This window comes from Bombina bombina, chromosome 10 (genome assembly GCF_027579735.1).
Source record: "Bombina bombina isolate aBomBom1 chromosome 10, aBomBom1.pri, whole genome shotgun sequence".
NCBI lineage: Eukaryota > Metazoa > Chordata > Amphibia > Anura > Bombinatoridae > Bombina > Bombina bombina.
The window spans coordinates 83,885,892-83,906,664 of NC_069508.1; the positions used below are offsets into that span (position 1 = coordinate 83,885,892).

General features: G+C 40.1%; 1 protein-coding gene across 1 annotated transcript in view; it reads right to left on the reverse strand.

Moving 5' to 3' along the window:
• ITPA (inosine triphosphatase) overlaps nucleotides 1-20,773 on the reverse strand; it is a 460,036-nt gene that overhangs the window by 329,283 nt on the left and 109,980 nt on the right. Inside the window, exons 4-5 of the mRNA XM_053693229.1 lie at nucleotides 5,063-5,136; nucleotides 4,925-4,956 (exon numbers count right to left, since the gene is read on the reverse strand). Coding sequence (XP_053549204.1) covers nucleotides 4,925-4,956; nucleotides 5,063-5,136 — 106 coding nt within the window. The remainder of the gene's footprint in view (nucleotides 1-4,924; nucleotides 4,957-5,062; nucleotides 5,137-20,773) is intronic.

Here is a 20,773-nt window from a genome sequence, read left to right on the forward strand (position 1 = left end):
TGAGCTCTATCTTTTTTATGAATATAATACATGTTTTTGGGACTGCCAGCACGTCCAGCGCTAACACTGCCTCTTATATTATGTATTTGGCATCTGACACCAGACTTTTTCTTGATGCGAGCATGGTCCCTGTAATGTATTAACCGCTGACACGCTTGCTGAATTTGTGTTTACTGGTTGCTAGGCAACCGGTCGGTTTTGCGCTCCGGGTTTAAATGACTTGTGTTCCCAGTCTTTTGTAACTTGAACGACCGATGTAACTGCCACAGTTGCGGGTATGTGTTTGATAACAGGTATTCCTTACATTGACTGGTATTATGTATTACTTAGGATCATTGATATGCTCTGCCCGTTACTAATGTTATCATTGCTGTTTTCTACTGGCTGTTTAGCTTTTATTTTTATGATTTTGTTGATGCTAAGCCACTTGATATTAGGGTCCCTGGTTTTTGCTAGTTTTTGTTAGTTCTGACTTGACTTTGGGATTCATGTTATCCTTTGTTTGTGAAACATAATTACCTTGGCCCCTTCGCAACACTGTTTACTCTGACATGCTAACTTTGACTACACTGGTTGCCGGGCCAACACGGCCCATACAGTATCTTTGGGCTTATTTCTGCCTCTTTGTAGGTTGATTATATTGCTTTGGCTTGCCTATTTCATCCTCTTGTGCCTGACATTATGTTCTATATTGTAATGTAATCATATAATTCATAAGTTCTGTATGCATACTATGTGTCTTCCATCTTTATATCCTGCTGTATAGATTTACTGTTTAATGCACTGATGTTTGTATCTTGGTCAGCCCCACTTGTTGCTAGGGGGGTGTCCACTCCGTGTGGGTGGCACCCTACCTGGAGAGCTGGTGATTGGCTGACCTACTTATATAAGGGTGTCTGGTGTGGGTTTGTTCATATTGTATCTTTGTATGTCTGAAGAAGGGGCTAACCCCCCGAAAACGTTCACATTTTGGAATTAAACTTCTGAAAAGTCCTGGCGAGTGCACTCCTCATTATTTTCTATTTATTTATCTGTTGCACCCTGGGCATTGGAACTGGATTTGTGGAGTGCTTGTCTATCTTGAACTTTTATATATAAAAGAGGAAAAACTGTGACATTCTCAGACACAGAATACGAATTTGACTCATCTGATAATGATTTGCAGACTGAGGAAGAAACACCAGCAGTATTTCAAGAACTGGAGGTACAAGCTACAACATCAGGATCTCATAAGGAGTCAAAAAACGAGGACCCCCAGACTTTCCCAAGAAAAACAAAAAAACCCATAGAGGAAGTAGGGGCAAGGGCAGCAAGCGGAAACAGATACAACAAACAACATCAGAGGAAAGGACAACAGAAGAAATACATCACGAGATCACAGGGACAGAACAAAAATAAATAAATGCAGATCTGAGTGTCTGTAATCTGTCTGATGTTACCCTGAACTCCATAGAGATTAATCTTTTGTCCAAAGGTCTCAACTTTGTGCCATCAGCTCAGTTTAAATTTGTTTGAAACAGTATTAGACGTTAACAAGTTTGTACGCAAACTTACTTTGAAAAAACATTTTTTTCAGAAAGTGAGCATATGACACAAGTTGAGACTAAAAATGATATTAATGAGAGTGTCACGTCAGCCATTACTGATGTCTTGTTATTTCCTGACTTATGTGCTATTAAAGATTTGCAAGAACTAGCTGAGGATAGCAATAGAGAATCTATAGATAAGATAATGGAAGAAGATATCAAATTTGGTCACTTAAAGAAAAAGAGCACCTTTTATCCAGTACACACCAGACCTAAGGTGTTAGATATTTTCCAGAAAACAGTGGAAAGTAAGCTAAGAATACTACATGAAAAGAATCTAAAAAGTAAAAAAAGAAGGTACTCTAATTTAACAAATAAAGAAAAAGCAGCTTTATTAACTCTTCAAGAAAATAAAGATATAATGATCCGCCCTTCTGATAAAGGAGGAAATGTAGTCATTTTAAATACTGTAGACTACATTAAAGAAGCCAAAAGGCAACTGTCTGATCAAGAAGTGTATATCAAACTAGATGGTAATCCCACGAGAGAGTTTAGAAAAGAGCTAATTAAAATCACTAAGATAGCTAAACTAAACAATATCATAACTCCTACATTAGAAGAAGTCCTAACTCCAACTAATTCAGTAATTCCAATATTTCATTATTTTCCCAAGTTACATAAAGATTTAGTCTGTCCACCAGGACGACCTATAATTGCAGGTATTAACTCATTAAATGAGCCGTTATCAGATCTGGTGGACACTTTCTTACAACCACTTGTTAAAGATTTACTAAGTTACATACAGGATAGCACATCATTGCTTAATAAGTTACAGAATATCAAATGGAAAGAAAATTACAGATTTCTAGTAGTGGATGTATCATCCTTGTATACTTGTATAGATCACAACTTAGGCATAACAGCTATAGAATTTTTCTTGAACCAGTGTACTGACTATGAATCAGCAACAAAAATGTTTATACTTAATGCAATTGAATATCTTTTAACGCATAATTTCTTTATGTTTGGATCAGATTTCTTTCTCCAAAGGCGTGGAACGGCGATGGGGGCCAAGTTTGCCCCATCATACGCCAACCTATTTATGGGTTGGTGGGAGCTGTTCCACGTCTTTGGAGAGAGAAATCCCCATAGAGAGAGAATCATACATTTTTTCAGATATATAGACAATTTACTTTTCATTTTTGAAGGAGACACAGATCAAGTAAAAGATTGCTGTGCTTATTTAAATAATAACAGATGTGGGTTGAAATTCACAGGAGAAGAAAGTACAGAGTCAATAGACTTTCTAGATCTTACATTAAAAGCAGATGTAGAACATGAAAAAATAGTCTCTATACTTTACAGAAAGCCAACAGCAGGCAATACTACACTTTTATACAAATCATGTCACCCGAGACATGTGCTACAAGGAATACCAAAGGGTGAATTCATTAGGGCCAAAAGAAATTGCTCTAATGAGGAAGATTATAATAAACAGTGTAAAATTATTGAAGAAAGACTAAAACAGAGAGGATATAATGAAGGCACTTTAATTAAAGCAAAAGAAAGTGTTCAGCAAAAAACTAGGGAGGATTTACTAAAATATAAAAGGAAAGATGCAAAAAGAAGGGACACTGAGAAACCCAGGTTTATAACTACCTATAGTACTGATTTTAAAAACATCAGCAAAATCATTAAAGATACTGTACCTGTGTTATATTCAGATCCAGTACTAAAAATTATAATGGAAGAGGGTGTAGATATTATACCCAAAAGAGGAAAAACACTTTCAAACTACCTCTCTCCATCTAATCTTCCAATAAAACACAATAAATGCTGGCTAAAAGAGAGAAAGGGATTCTTTAGATGCAGGAGAAATATATGTAAAACTTGTAACCATGTCATTGAGGGCGATACTTTTTCTTCATCTGCTACCCAGCAAGACTATAAAATTAAGTATTACATAAATTGTTCAACTACACATGTAGTATATTTACTTACGTGTGATCTCTGTAAAATTAACTATGTAGGTAAAACCAAGCGTAGCATTAAAGGTTTCTTCAGCACCTCAGATCAATAGAGGATGATGACACCGACACACCAGTGTCGAGACATTTTAAAAGTCAACATAATTCAGATGTGTCTTTATTAAAAATTCAAGGTATAGATCATGTTCCTCTATGGAAACGAGGAGGAGACAGAGAAGATAAACTTAACAAACGTGAAGTCTTCTGGATTTTCACATTAAAAACATGTAATCCATTAGGTCTCAATATGCGTAGAGACCTGGATCTTTTTGTGAATTAATATATACACAACAGCTTTTCTTTTAGATAAGGAAAAGGGGAGAAATAATATATGGCCATCATATAAGTCTTAAACAATAAATTATTTTTACATATATTGTAAACTCTAAACCTTACTCTAGAAATAAATTTAACATTTTTTGTATGACACATAGTGTCATACATAAATTACATCAAAGTACTACAGTTGAAAGACTGCAATTTTATCTAGTGGTATAAGATATACTTAAGAGAAATGAGGCAAAGACATAAGGTAATTTTTAATGTATAAAAGTTAACATCATATTATTAATATACATGTAGAAGAGAAAAAATTCTTAATATATAAAAGTTAACATCATATTATTATTAATATACATGTAGAAGAGAAATTTTTTTCTGCAAATGTATTAAATAACTTTTTGAAACATGTTCTTCAACAAAGGATAGGCAGTAAAGAGAGAGTTCAAGCACACAGTGTCTAACATTTACAAATGTCTCTTTAAGAAAAGTGCTATAAAGCAGGTGTGATCAGGATTGCTTTCAAGCAGTGATCAAGTGCGCAACTGCACGAAACATGTCTGCATGTGGTTCAGATCACTGACACTGTGTTTTTACATTAAGTGCTTTATTACAGTCGTGTGTAGGCTGTCATGTTTTTACTTTTGATACTACAATAAAGGAAGTTTTACTTTTCTTTGGAGAGAGATTTTTTGCGCTACAAGTGGGGACAATCCATTGGAACATATTCTATTTACTCAGATGCTGACTACAGACCGGCTCAGTCTCCACAGCTGCAGATCTCCATACACTCTGAACCAATTGCTCCCCAGCGTGTTACCGGACAGTGAGTGGTATACAGGTACCTTTTGAAATTATATTGCTAAAGTCTATGTGTGCGCTACTTACTTACAAAGTGTTCTTTTATATATATCAATACATACATCAATGTATGTGTGTTAAAGGGAATTTGTCGTCACTGATTTTTTTCAGCATATTTTTTAAAGCTATCCCAAGTTTGCTACACAAGTGCATAACACAAATAGTAAATAAAAAGTATAATTTATAACTTACTATACGCACAAAAAAATAAATACAATTATTTTAACATACCTTCTGGTTTTATTTTTTCAAGAAACCATTTTCTGCAAAAGGGTGAAAAAAAAAAAGATGAAGTTCATTTGAGGGAACACAATGTTATCCAGCTGCACGCATTCTTAGAATACTGGCTAGAATTATTACATTGCTTACATATAAGGTCCAGGAAGTCCTCCAAGAGCATTAAAGCACAAACATGTGTCTTCTACTATGACAGGACCTTGAATCTGTGAAATAATTAACAAACTCAAACCTACTGCACCAGGCTACACAAGTTATACTTAGTAAAACAATATGTTCTACATACAAGGGAGGGGGAGAAACGAGAGGGACCCAAGACAAAAGAATATAAAATAACAAATAGAAAAGAAATAACATAATTTATGTAAGATAAATTCATTTCTTTCGTATTGGCAAGAGTCCATGAGCTAGTGACGTATGGGATATACAATCCTACCAGGAGGGGCCCCTCACCACATCCACAATTTAGTTTAACGAATATCCAAGTAGTGGGGTGATAAAATAAGGAGTAAAAAAGCATACAAAAAAAGAGGAACTGGAAATATAATTGTGCTTTTATACAAAAAATCATAACCACCAGTGGGTCTCATAGACTCTTGCCAATATGAAAGAAAATGAATTTATCAGGTAAGTTCTTACATAAATTATGTTTTCTTTCATGTAATTGGCAAGAGTTCATGAGCTAGTGACGTATGGGACAGAAATACCCAAGATGTGGAAGTCCACAGAAGAGTCACTAGAAAGGGAGGGATAAAATAAAAACAGCCATTTTTCACTGAAAAAAATAAATCCACAAAAAATAAGTTTTTCTCATAAATAGAAAGAAAAAAACTTAAAACATTAGCAGAAGAATCAAACGGAAACAGCTGCCTAAAGAACTTTTCTATCAAAGACTGCTTCAGAAGAAGCAAATACATCATGGGCCCGATCCGATATGCAGCGTCGCCCGCAAAAGCCGGCGACGCCAAATTTTGCGCGGGTTTGGTATCACATATACGGCGTAACCTAGAAGTTACGCTCGTATATTTCACCCTTCGGCCATAGTTTTTTGGCCCATAGAGTGATATACCGAACCCGCGCAGTTTGGTATCCAATATAAAGCGTAAGGACTTACGTGGCGAAAATGGAGAAATCTTACTCCATTTTCACCTCGCCACAAATTGCAGGCGTAGTAAGCCTTACGCTGAGTACTAGAGCCCCGTAACTCCCTAAACTACCTGCAAAATAAAACCTAACACCTAACGCATGGGCAATGTCTATCTACCTGTCAACCGCAATCCCCCATAAAGTGTTTAACCCCTAAACTGCCGCTCACGGACCCCGCCGCAACCTACATTATATGTATTACCCCCTAATCTGATCCCCCTACACCGCCGCCAGCTATATTAAATGTATTACCCCCTAATGTGAGCCCCCTACACCGCCGCCAGCTATATTAAATGTATTACCCTTTAATGTGAGCCCCCTACCCCGTCGCCACCTACATTAACTATATTACCCCCTAATATGATCCCCCTACACCACCGCCACCTATAATAACTCTATTAACCCCTAATCTGAGCACCCTACCCCGCCGCCACCTATTTTAACTATATTAACCCCTAATGTGAGCCCCCTACCCCGCCGCCACCTATATTATATGTACTATTACCTAATCTGACCCCCCTACGCCGCCACCTACATTAATTACAGGTAATTTTGTAATTATTTTAACTAGGTAGCTATTAAATAGTTATTAACTATTTAATAGCTATTGTACCTAGTTAAAATAAATACAAAGTTACCTGTAAAATAAATATAAACCCTAAAATAGCTACAATGTAATTATTAATTATATTGTAGCTATCTTAGGGTTTATTTTATAGGTATTTAGATTTAAATAGGAATAATTTAGTTTATATTATTAATATTATTTAGATTTATTTTAATAATAATTAAGTTAGTGGGTGTTAGGGTTAGACTTAGGTTTAGTGGTTAATATATTTAATATAGGTGGCGGCGGTGTAGGGGGATTAGATTAGGGGTTAATATATTTAATATAGGTGGCGGCGGTGTAGGGGGCTAACATTAGGGGTTAATAAATTTAATATAGGTGGCGGCGGTGTAAGGGGGTCAGATTAGGGGGTAGTACATATAATATAGGTGGCGGCGGGGTAGGGGGCTCAGATTAGGGGTTAATAGAGTTATTATAGGTGGCGGCGACGTAGGGGTATCATATTAGGGGGTAATATAGTTAATGTAGGTGGCGGCAGGGTAGGGGGCTCACATTAGGGGGTAATAATTTTAATGTAGCTGGCGGCGGTGTAGGGGGATCACATTAGGGGGTAAGACATTTAATGTAGCTGGTGGCGGTGTAGGGGGGGGGTCAGATTAGGGGCTAATACATTTAATGTAGCTGGCGGCGGGGTCCAGGAGCGGCGGTTTAGGGGTTAATATATTTATTATTAGGAGTGAGAGGGGGGATTGCAGATAGAGGGGTATACGTGTCGGGTTATTTTTGGGAGGCGTGTTAGACAGTAACAGGAGATTTTAGACTTTAGTCAGTTTTTTTATGCGGCAGCAGTTTCTAAAGTGCCGTAAGTCGCTGCCAACTTAATTTGTACTTACGCTGATTTCTGGACATCGCTAGTTTGTCCGACTTACGGCACTTTAGGAACTGTCGGCGCCGTATATGTGATAGGTCGCTCTGCTAACAAACTATGGGCGGCGCAGGCTTCCACGCTTGCACCGAATCCTGCGCTGTATATCGGATTGCGCCCCAAATGGTTACATTTAGTAAATGTATGCAAAGAAGACCAAGTTGCTGCTTTGTAAATCTGATCAAAAGGAGAAGCCTGCAAAGTCTTCAAAACCAAATTAAGACTCCAAGGAGGAGAGATTGATTTAATAACAGGCTTGATACGAACCAAAGCCTGAACAAAACAGTGAATATCAGGAAGCTTAGCAATCTTTCTATGAAATAAAACAGAAAGAGCAGAGATTTGTCCCTTCAAAGTACTTGCAGACAAACCTTTATCCAAACCATCCTGAAGAAACTGTAAAATTCTAGGAATTCTAAAAGAATGCCAGGAGAATTTATGAGAACACTATGAAATATAGGTCTTCCAAACTCGATAATAAGTCTTTCTTGAAACAGACTTACGAGCCTGTAGCATAGTATTAATCACTGAGTCAGAGAAACCTCTATGACTAAGCACTAAGCATTCAATTTCAATACCTTGAAATTTAACAATTTGAGATCCTGATGAAAAAACGGCCCTTGAGACAGAAGGCATGGTCTTAGAGGAAGTGGCCAAGGCTGTCAACTGGACAGCAGAACAAGATCTGCAAACCAAAACCTGTGAGACCTTGATGGTGCTTGCAGAAACACACACGATTGTTCCATAATGATCTTGGAGATCACTTTTGGAAGAACTAGAGGCGGAAAGATATAAGCAGGTTGGTAAAACCAAGGAACTGCTAAAGCATCCACCAACTCCGCCTGAGGATCCATGGATCTGGACAGGTACCTGGGAAGTTTCTTGTTTAGATGAAAAGCCATCAGATCTATTTCTGGAAGACCCCACATCTGTACAATCTGACAAAATACATCTGGATGGAGAGACCACTCCCCTGGATGTAAGGTCTGATGGCTGAGATAATCTGCTTCCCAATTGTCTACACCTGCATCAGCTAAATGTAAAGACTGAGCTAGAACCAAAATATTGTCCAAATAAGGAAACACCGCAATACCCTGTCCTTTGATTACAGATAGAAGGGCGACAAGAACCTTTGAAAAGATCCTTGGAGCTGTTGCTAGGCCAAATAGAAGAGCGAAAAATTGGAAATGCTTGTCTAGAAAAGAGAATCTCAGAAACCGATAGTGGTCTGGATGAATTGGAATGTTAAGATATGCATCCTGTAAGTCTATCGTGGACATATAATGACCTTGCTGAACAAAATGCAAAATAGTCCTTATAGTCACCATCTTGAAAGTTGGGACTCTTACAAAACGATTCAAAAACTTCAGATCCAGAACTGGCCTAAATGAATTTTCTTTCTTTGGGACAATGAATAGATTCAAATAAAACCCCAGACCCTGTTCCTGAAACGGAACTGGTATTATTACCCCTGAAAGCTCTAGATCTGAAACAAACTTCAGAAAAGCCTGAGCCTTCACCGGATTTGCTGGAACATGAGAGAGAAAGAATCTTCTCACAGGAGGTCTTACTCTGAATCCTATTCGATACCCTTGAGAGACAATACTCTGAATCCACTGACTTTGAACAGAATCTGCCCAAATGTCTTGGAATAATTTAAATCTGCCCCCCACTAGCTGAACTGGACCGAGGGCCCCACCTTCATGCAGACTTGGGGGCTGGGCTGGCTTTGGTTTCTTAAAAGGCTTGGATTTATTCCAACTTGAGGAAGGTTTCCAATTGGAACCAGAGTCTTTAGGGGAAGGATTTGTTTTCTGTTCCTTGTTCTGTCGAAAAGAACAAAAACGATAAGAAGCTTTAAATTTACCCTTAGATCTTTTATTCTGAGGCAAAGAAACTCCCTTCCCTCCGGTGATAGTTGAAATAATTGAATCCAACTGAGAACCAAATAAATTGTTACCTTGGAAAGAAAGAGATAGTAATCTAGACTTAGATACCATGTCAGCATTCCAATATTTGAGCCATAAAGCTCTTCCAGCTACAATAGCTAAAGACATAGATTTAACATCAATTTTGATGATATCAAAAATAGCATCACAGAGAAAATGATTAGCATGTTGAAGCAAACAAACAATTCTAGACAAATCAGTATCTGTTTCCTGTTGCGCTAAGCTATCCAACCAAAAGGTTGATGCAGCAGCAACATCAGCCATAAAATGGCAGGCCTGAAAAGATAGCTAGAAAATAAATAAGCTTTCCTTAGATAAGATTCAAGTCTCCTATCTAAAGAAGTACTGTCTTCCATAGGAATAGTAGTACGTTTGGCAAGAGTAGAAATAGCCCCATCAACTTTGGGGACTTTTTCTCAAAACTCTAATCTAGCCGCTGGCAAAGGGTACAACTTTTTAAACATAGAAGAAGGAATGAAAGAAGTACCAGGCTTAATACATTCCTTAGCAATCACATCAGAAATAGCATCAGGAACTGGAAAAACCTCAGGAGTAACCACAGGACGTTTATAAACAGAAATTAAACGTTTACTAGTTTTGATATCAAGAGAACTAGACTCCTCAATATCCAAAGTAACCAACACTTCTTTCAATAAGGAACAGATATACTCAATCTTGAAAAGATAAGTAGATTTGTCAGTGTCAATGTCTGAAGTAGGATCTTCTGAATCAGAGATATCCTCATCAGAGGACGATATTTCAGTATGTTGTCGGTCATTAGAAATTTCATCAAATTGATCAGAAGTTTTAAAAGACCTTTTACGTTTATTAGAAGGTGGAATAGCAGACAAAGCCTTCTGTATCGCATCAGCAATATTATTTTTCATATCAACAGAGATATCATGTACATTAGATGTTGAAGGAACAACAGAAACTGTACTAATACTGATGGAAACCTTTTCTGCGTGCAAAAGCTTATCATGGCAACTGTTACATACTACAGCTGCAGATATAATCTCAGCTACCTTACAACAGATACACTTAGCTTTGGTAGAACTGTGATCAGGCAGCAGGGTTCCAACAATTGCTTCTGAGACAGGATCAGATTGAGACATCTTGCAAAATATAAAAGAAAAAACAACATTAAATCAAAATGTACAATTTCCTTATATGGCAGTTTCAGGAATGGGGTAAAATGCAAAGAGCATTGCCCTCTGAGTATATAGAAGGCAAGAGGCATATAGAAAGTGGGGTGAAAAAAGAAAAACATAATTTATGCTTACCTGATAAATTACTTTCTCCAACGGTGTGTCCGGTCCACGGCGTCATCCTTACTTGTGGGATATCTCTTCCCCAACAGGAAATGGCAAAGAGTCCCAGCAAAGCTGGCCATATAGTCCCTCCTAGGCTGCGCCCAACCCAGTCATTCGACCGACGGACAGGAGGAAAAATATAGGAGAAACCATATGGTACCGTGGTGACTGTAGTTAGAGAAAATAATTCATCAGACCTGATTAAAAAACCAGGGCGGGCCGTGGACCGGACACACCATTGGAGAAAGTAATTTATCAGGTAAGCATAATTTCTGTTTTCTCCAACATTGGTGTGTCCGGTCCACGGCGTCATCCTTACTTGTGGGAACCAATACCAAAGCTTTAGGACACGGATGAAGGGAGGGAGCAAATCAGGTTACCTAAACGGAAGGCACCACGGCTTGCAAAACCTTTCTCCCAAAAATAGCCTCCGAAGAAGCAAAAGTATCAAATTTGTAAAATTTGGCAAAAGTGTGCAGTGAAGACCAAGACGCTGCCTTACATATCTGGTCAACAGAAGCCTCGTTCTTGAAGGCCCATGTGGAAGCCACAGCCCTAGTGGAGTGAGCTGTGATTCTTTCAGGAGGCTGCCGTCCGGCAGTCTCATAAGCCAATCGGATGATGCTTTTAAGCCAAAAGGAAAGAGAGGTAGAAGTCGCTTTTTGACCTCTCCTTTTACCAGAATAAACATCAAACAAAGAAGATGTTTGTCTGAAATCTTTTGTAGCCTCTAAATAGAATTTTAGAGCACGGACTACGTCCAAATTGTGTAACAAACGTTCCTTCTTTGAAACTGGATTCGGACACAAAGAAGGTACAACTATCTCCTGGTTAATATTTTTGTTAGAAACAACCTTTGGAAGAAAACCAGGCTTAGTACGCAAAACCACCTTATCTGCATGGAACACCAGATAGGGCGGAGAACACTGCAGAGCAGATAACTCAGAAACTCTTCTAGCAGAAGAAATAGCAACCAAAAACAAAACTTTCCAAGATAGTAACTTAATATCTATGGAATGTAAAGGTTCAAACGGAACCCCTTGAAGAACTGAAAGAACTAGATTTAAACTCCAGGGAGGAGTCAAAGGTCTGTAAACAGGCTTGATCCTGACTAGAGCCTGAACAAATGCTTGAACATCTGGCACAGCTGCCAGTCTTTTGTGTAGTAAGACAGATAAAGCAGAGATCTGTCCCTTTAGAGAACTTGCAGATAATCCTTTCTCCAAACCTTCTTGTAGAAAGGAGAGAATCCTAGGAATTTTTATCTTATTCCATGGGAATCCTTTGGATTCACACCAACAGATATATCTTTTCCATATCTTATGGTAAATCTTTCTAGTTACCGGTTTTCTGGCCTGAACCAGAGTATCTATCACGGAATCTGAAAACCCACGCTTCGATAGAATCAAGCGTTCAATCTCCAAGCCGTCAGCTGGAGGGAAACCAGATTTGGATGTTCGAATGGACCCTGAACAAGAAGGTCCTGTCTCAAAGGTAGCTTCCATGGTGGAACCGATGACATATTCACCAGGTCTGCATACCAAGTCCTGCGTGGCCACGCAGGAGCTATCAAGATCACCGAGGCCCTCTCCTGATTGATCCTGGCTACCAGCCTGGGAATGAGAGGAAACAGTGGAAATACATAAGCTAGGTTGAAAGTCCAAGGGGCTACTAGTGCATCTACTAGAGTCGCCTTGGGATCCCTGGATCTGGACCCGTAGCAAGGAACCTTGAAGTTCTGACGAGACGCCATCAGATCCATGTCTGGAATGCCCCATAATTGAGTTATCTGGGCAAAGATCTCCGGGTGGAGTTCCCACTCCCCCGGATGGAATGTCTGACGACTCAGATAATCCGCCTCCCAGTTTTCCACACCTGGGATGTGGATCGCAGACAGGTGGCAGGAGTGATCCTCTGCCCATTGAATTATTTTGGTCACTTCTTTCATCGCCAGGGAACTCCTTGTTCCCCCCTGATGATTGATATACGCAACGGTCGTCATGTTGTCTGATTGGAATCTTATGAATCTGGCCTTTGCTAGTTGAGGCCAAGTCCTGAGAGCATTGAATATCGCTCTCAGTTCCAGAATGTTTATCGGGAGAAGAGACTCTTCCAGAGACCATAGACCCTGAGCTTTCAGGGATTCCCAGACCGCGCCCCAGCCCACTAGACTGGCGTCGGTCGTGACAATGACCCACTCTGGTCTGCGGAAGCTCATTCCCTGGGATAGATTGTCCAGGGTCAGCCACCAACGGAGTGAATCTCTGGTCTTCTGATCTACTTGAATCATTGGAGACAAGTCTGTATAGTCCCCATTCCACTGTTTGAGCATGCACAGTTGTAATGGTCTTAGATGAATTCGTGCAAAAGGAACTATGTCCATTGCTGCAACCATCAACCCTACTACTTCCATGCACTGCGCTATGGAAGGACGAGGAACAGAATGAAGAACTTGACAAGTGCTTAGAAGTTTTGACTTTCTGACCTCTGTCAGAAAAATCCTCATTTCTAAGGAATCTATTATTGTTCCCAAGAAGGGAACTCTTGTCGACGGAGACAGAGAACTTTTTTCTATGTTCACCTTCCCTCCGTGTGATCTGAGAAAGGCCAGAACGATGTCTGTATGAGCCTTTGCTTTTGACAGGGACGACGCTTGTATTAGAATGTCGTCCAAGTAAGGTACTACTGCAATGCCCCTCGGTCTTAGAACCGTTAGAAGGGACCCTAGTACCTTTGTGAAAATCCTTGGAGCAGTGGCTAACCCGAATGGGAGGGCCACAAACTGGTAATGCTTGTCCAGAAAAGCGAACCTTAGGAACTGATGATGTTCTTTGTGGATAGGAATATGTAGGTACGCATCCTTTAGATCCACGGTAGTCATAAATTGACTTTCCTGGATAGTGGGTAGAATCGTTCGAATGGTTTCCATCTTGAACGATGGTACCCTGAGAAATTTGTTTAGGATCTTCAAATCCAAAATTGGTCTGAAAGTTCCCTCTTTTTTGGGAACTACGAACAGATTGGAATAAAATCCCATTCCTTGTTCCTTTATTGGAACTGGGTGTATCACTCCCATCTTTAACAGGTCTTCTACACAATGTAAGAATGCCTGTCTCTTTATTTGGTTTGAGGATAAGTGAGACATGTGGAACCTTCCCCTTGGGGGTAGTTCCCTGAATTCCAGGAGATAACCCTGAGAAACTATTTCTGGCGCCCAGGGATCCTGAACATCTCTTGCCCAAGCCTGAGCAAAGAGAGAGAGTCTGCCCCCACTAGATCCGGTCCCGGATCGGGGGCTACTCCTTCATGCTGTTTTGTTAGCAGCGGCAGGCTTCTTGGCCTGCTTACCCTTGTTCCAGCCTTGCATCGGTTTCCAGGCTGGTTTGGGTTGTGAGGCATTACCCTCTTGCTTAGAGGATGCAGAATTAGAGGCCGGTCCGTTCCTGAAATTGCGAAAGGGACGAAAATTAGACTTATTCTTGGCCTTGAAAGGCCTATCTTGTGGAAGGGCGTGGCCCTTTCCCCCCCTGATTTCTGAAATAATCTCTTTCAATTCTGGTCCAAATAGAGTTTTACCTTTGAAAGGGATGTTAAGCAACTTTGTCTTGGATGACACATCCGCTGACCAAGACTTTAGCCAAAGCGCTCTGCGCGCCACGATAGCAAGCCCTGAATTTTTCGCCGCTAATCTAGCTAATTGCAAAGCGGCATCTAAAATAAAAGAGTTAGCCAACTTAAGTGCGTGAACTCTGTCCATAACTTCCTCATATGGAGTCTCTCTACTAAGCGAGTTTTCTAGTTCCTCGAACCAGAACCACGCTGCTGTAGTGACAGGAACAATGCACGAAATGGGTTGTAGAAGGTAACCTTGCTGTACAAAAATCTTTATAAGCAAACCCTCCAATTTTTTATCCATAGGAATAGTAGTGCGTTTGTTTAGAGTAGAAACTGCCCCCTCGACCTTAGGGACTGTCTGCCATAAGTCCTTTCTGGGGTCGACCATAGGAAATAATTTCTTAAATATAGGGGGGGAACAAAAGGTATGCCAGGCTTTTCCCACTCCTTATTCACTATGTCCGCCACCCGCTTGGGTATAGGAAAAGCGTTGGGGTGCACCGGAACCTCTAGGAACTTGTCCATCTTGCATAATTTCTCTGGAATGACCAAGTTGTCACAATCATCCAGAGTAGATAACACCTCCTTAAGCAGTGCGCGGAGATGTTCTAATTTAAATTTAAATGTCACAACATCAGGTTCAGCTTGTTGAGAAATTTTTCCTGAATCTGAAATTTCCCCATCTGACAAAACCTCCCTCATGGCCCCTTCAGATTGGTGTGAGGGTATGACAGAACAATTATCATCAGCGCCCTCCTGCTCTTCAGTGTTTAAAACAGAGCAATTGCGCTTTCTCTGATAAGTAGGCATTTTGGATAAAATATTTGCTATGGAGTTATCCATTACAGCCGTTAATTGTTGCATGGTAATAAGCATTGGCGCGCTAGATGTACTAGGGGCCTCCTGTGTGGGCAAAACTGGTGTAGACACAGTAGGAGATGATGTAGTATCATGTTTACTCCCCTCATCTGAGGAATCATCTTGGACAATTTCATTATCTGTGGCAGTACTGTCCTTACTTTGTTTGGACGCTATGGCACAATTATCACATAAATTTAAATGGGGAGACACATTGGCTTTCATACATATAGAACATAGCTTATCCGAAGGCACAGACATGTTAAACAGGCTTAAACTTGTCAACAAAGCACAAAAAAAACATTTTAAAACAAAACCGTTACTGTCTCTTTAAATTTTAAACAGAAAACACTTTATTACTGAATATGTGAAAAAGTATGAAGGAATTGTTCAAAAATTACCAAAATTTCACCACAGTGTCTTAAAGCATTAAGAGTATTGCACACCAAATTTCAGAGCTTTAACCCTTAAAATAACGGAACCGGAGCCGTTTACAAATTTAACCCCTATACAGTCCCAGCTATAGCCTTTGCTGAGACCTAACCAAGCCCAGAGGGGAATACGATACCAATTGACGCCTTCTAGAAACTTTTCCAGCAAATTTCAGATCCTCACACATGCATCTGCATGCCCTGCTCTCAAAAAACAACTGCGCAGTAATGGCGCGAAAATGAGGCTCAGCCTACAACTAGGAAGGCCCCCTGACTGGAAAAGGTGTCTAACATAGTGCCTGCCGTTTAATAAACGTTCCCCAAGTTTATAAATGTGAATTGTCAGCATAAATATGAATAAAATGCCCAAATAAAGCAATCGATTTAGCCCATAAAAATGTCTACCAGTTTTATAGCCCATATTAAGCCCTTTATTCTGTTTGTTTGACTAAGAAAATGGCTTACCGGTCCCCATGAGGGGAAATGACAGCCTTCCAGCATTACATGGTCTTGTTAGAAATATGGCTAGTCATACCTTAAGCAGAAAAGTCTGCTAACTGTTTCCCCCAAATGAAGTTACTTCATCTCAACAGTCCTATGTGGAAACAGCAATCGATTTTAGTTACTGTCTGCTAAAATCATCTTCCTCTCACAAACAGAAATCTTCATCCTTTTCTGTTTCAGAGTAAATAGTACATACCAGCACTATTTTAAAATAACAAACACTTGATAGAAGAATAAAAACTACATTTAAACACCAAAAAACTCTTAACCATCTCCGTGGAGATGTTGCCTGTGCAACGGCAAAGAGAATGAGTGGGGTGGGCGGAGCCTAGGAGGGACTATATGGCCAGCTTTGCTGGGACTCTTTGCCATTTCCTGTTGGGGAAGAGATATCCCACAAGTAAGGATGATGCCGTGGACCGGACACACCAATGTTGGAGAAATGTATGCTTACCTGATAAATGTATTTCTTTTTTGACACGATGAGTCCACAGATCATCTTAATTACTAATGGGATATTCACCTCCTGGTCAGCAGGATGAGGCAAAGAGCACCACAGCAGAGCTGTTAAATAGCTCCTCCCTTCCCTCCCACTCCAGTCATTCGACCGAAGCTAGGAAGAGAAAGGAAAAGCCAAGGTGCAGAGGTGTCTGAAGTTTATAATAACCCACAACTTGTCTTAAAAGAACAGGGTGGGCCGTGGACTCATTGTGTCAAAAAAGAAATACATTTATCAGGTAAGCATAAATTTTCTTTTCTTTTCTTTTTTAAGACACGATGAGTCCACAGATCATCTAAATTACAATTGGGATTCAATTCCAAAGTTTGAGTACACCGATGATACGGGAGGGACAAGACAGGGAACCTAAATGGAAGGCACCACTGCTTGAAGAACCTTTGTCCCAAAAATCAAATTTGTAAAACTCGGAAAAAGTGTGAAGAGAGGACCAAGTTGCAGTCTTGCAAATCTGTTCTACAGAAGCTTCATTTTTGAATGCCCATGAGGAAGAAACAGCCCTTGTGGAATGAGCCGTAATCCTCTCAGGAGGCTGCTGTCCAGCAATCTCATATGCAAAACGTATGATGCTCCTCAGCCAAAAAGAAAGAGAAGTAGCCATAGTTTTCTGTCCCTCACATTTTCCTGAGAAATCTTAGTGAGCCCCAGACTGCTCCCCAACCTAGAAGGTTGGCGTCTGTTGTCACAATCACCCAAGATGGTCTACGAAAGCAGGAACCCTGGGAGAGATGATTCCAGTAGAATTTGAGGAGAGAAATCTGTATAATCTCCGATCCATTGCCTGAGCATGCTTTACTGCCGAGGTCTGAGATGGAACCGAGCAAACGGGATGATGTTCATTACCGCCACCATCAGCCCAACTACCTCCATGTACTTAGCCACTGAAGGCCGAGGAGGGGACTGAATGACTAGACAAGTATCGATAATCTCTAATTTCTTGACATTCTGTCAGAAGAATCTTCATTGATAAGGAATCTACTATGGTTCCCAAGAAAGTTACCCTTGTACGTGGGACAAAGGAACTCTTTTCCAAATATACCTTCCACACGTGATATCACGTGAAGGATAACACCATGTCCATGTGAAATCTTGCTTGCTGTAAGGATGGCACCTGGACTAGGATGTCGTCCAGATAGGGTACCACTGCAATGCCCCGTAACCGAAGCACAGCCCACAGCGATCCCAGAACCCTTGTGAAAACTCTGAGAGCTGTGACAAGATCGAAAGGACAAGCCACGAACTGGAAGCGTTTGTCCAGAAAAGCAAACCTTAGTACTAGAGACGATTCTTGAAATGGCACATGAAGGTACGCGTTCTTGAAATCCACTGTTGTCATAAATTGACCCTCTTGGATCAAGGGAAGAGTGGAACGATAGATTCCCTCTTGAAGGATGGTACACTTTTGAGATCTAAAAAGTGGACTGAAGGGACCCTCCTTTTTTTGTGAACCACCAACCAATTGGTGTAGAAAACCAAAAACCTGAACCTGTATTAGAACTGGAACAATCACTCCCAGGTCTGAGAGGTCTCTTAATATTTTCCTATTTTCTATCGCTCAGGGACCCTTACAAGATCCGGTCCCGGATCGGGGCATGTCCTTGTTTAACAGCAGGCCATTAGATTTTTTGTTGTTGAAATTCTTTAAAATTTCAAAAGAGATTATTTCCGCCAAGCCAGATCCCAACAAGGTCTTCCCCTTGTAAGGAATCTCTAAAAGCTTAGACCTAGAGCGTACAGCCGTAGAACAAATCTCTAACCATAAAGCTCTGTGAGCTTTTAAAGTTGCATGAATTGGGTACTTGTAAAGCGCGGTTAATCACCCGTGCTGCTCATTTTATCGACCTTGTAAGGATGAAAGGCTAAGTGGACCTCGCCGGAGATTAAACCTGCAACCCTTGGGTTACTACAGAGCTCAGCCACAGTGCCTTAGCATGTCGAGCTTATCTGTTAAAACCTATGCTCGGTTTGATAACTTGAAGGGAAATTTTTTAAATAAAGGAATTAGCTAATTTGAAAGCTTTTATCCTATCCTGGATCTTATCTAGGGGAGTTACTGACTTAGTACCATCAGACAATGCATCAAACCAATATGCCATTGCACTAGTGACGGTAGCAGAGAACACAGCTGGTTGTCATTGTAAGCCCTGGTGTACATCCCTTTGCTGATTTTTGTCTATAGGACCTTGGAAAAATCCCAACTATCCTCTAAGTGTATAGTAGTACTCTTAGCTAAGCTGGAAACTACTTTTTCCACCTTAGGAAATTATTGCACAGCCTCCATTGCTCAGCTGTTTTTTTTAAATAGGGAATGCGCGCTAGGATAGATTACACCGATAGTGTCGGAGTCGCACAGGGTAGCTAAAACCTCCTAAAATAACAAATGGAGGTGATCCAGCTAAAAAACTGAAAGAAAAACAACCTCAGGATCAAATAAAGATATTATTCCGGAATAATTGGCATAAATAATTGAAAATAATTCCTCTAATAATGTTTTCTACCTCGTGGGAAAACCTATAATGAATAAAAAGTAAAGTAACTCCAAGAGGAGTGTTAGAGGAAGCGCAGGGCACTGCATGTGGACCATAACATTTTGTGGGACACTTATAGGAGACATTTGTGGCACAGATTGACCATGGTCAACAGACTCCTAAACAGCAAAAAGCCTTAAAAGGAGTAGATTCAGAAAAAGAGAGAAATATTTTTTGATAAAAATTGACACACACACACAAAAAAACACACGTTACTGTCTCTTTAAATTTAAAAAGTAACTCATTTTTTGTGAGATCCTTTTCCATCCTGAGACACAAAGGATGGATTAAATCAATAACAGTTGAAATTATTTTAATATAGATCAACAAATAAAAAACGTTACGTCTAACTTTTACTGTAAGTTTTTATCCCTGTGTGCAGAAGTCTTAGGTTAGCACGCAAATATTGCACTTACACCTCAGTGAAATCTTGCCGAGGTGCCTTTCTAATACTCATGTCTTAGATCCTAAACAGATCCGGAGTACTTTTAGCTGTAGCGCTATCCTGACCCACATAGATGAACACACTGAGTGCTAAAAGCTCCACCTTCCGATGAACGGAAGAAAAAGAAGCGAATGCAGCCTAATTCGACCTCCACATAGTTCCGCCCCTAGTGGGCGTGATAACACGCATCTCAAAGTTTCCTTTAAGACAAAACTAGAGATTGTAAATTGCGCCTCTCAGAAAACTCTCCTGGTCGCCATTATTATCACAGAAATAAGCTACCGGGGGATAATTGAAACCCCCTTTGTTAACCTGGGGCAAATAGTAATACCGAAAGTTAGGTATAAAATTATACATGTGATTTACCAGTGACATAATAATAATAATAATAATAATAATAATAATAATAATAATAATAATAAGTGGTTTAGTCCTCTCTGTTATTGGACATTACTCCTGAGCCCCTTAGTCAGCTCGGTTCAAGTGCCCCCAGAAGCCACTCTCCTCAGCCCCAGTGCCTGCTATTAACATGCTGTCATAGGATCCTCCTAAATAAATATATAGGAGATAAATGTCCCAGTAAAGTGCTATACTTCCTCTGTCCTGAATCCTTTTCTTGCTTCAGACCCAGAATAAAAGAAAAAGTCAGCACTTACCTTTGAAATCTGCCCGAAAGCAGGACAGCTCAGCAGGTTTAAGAGGTCCTCTCCCTCTCATAGCCCTGTGGATAAAGATACAGCCTGAGTCATCATACTTAGGCTATCAGGATAAGGGCAGCATCAATGTATGGGAGGTGCACTGAGAATTATGTCCCACAAGTTCCCATTGCTCTAAAGCCACCATTGCGCTACTGAAGAGACTGATTTGGACCACGGTGTCAGAGTGCCAGGAATATATAATAAACTCTTGATTGAAGAATCTATACTAAGACCTCACTTTACCTCTTCCTATCACTAATGAAGGCAAAGAGAATGACTAGGGTGGGAGGGAAGGGAGGAGCTATTTAACAGCTCTGCTGTGGTGCTCTTTGTCTCCTCCTGCTGA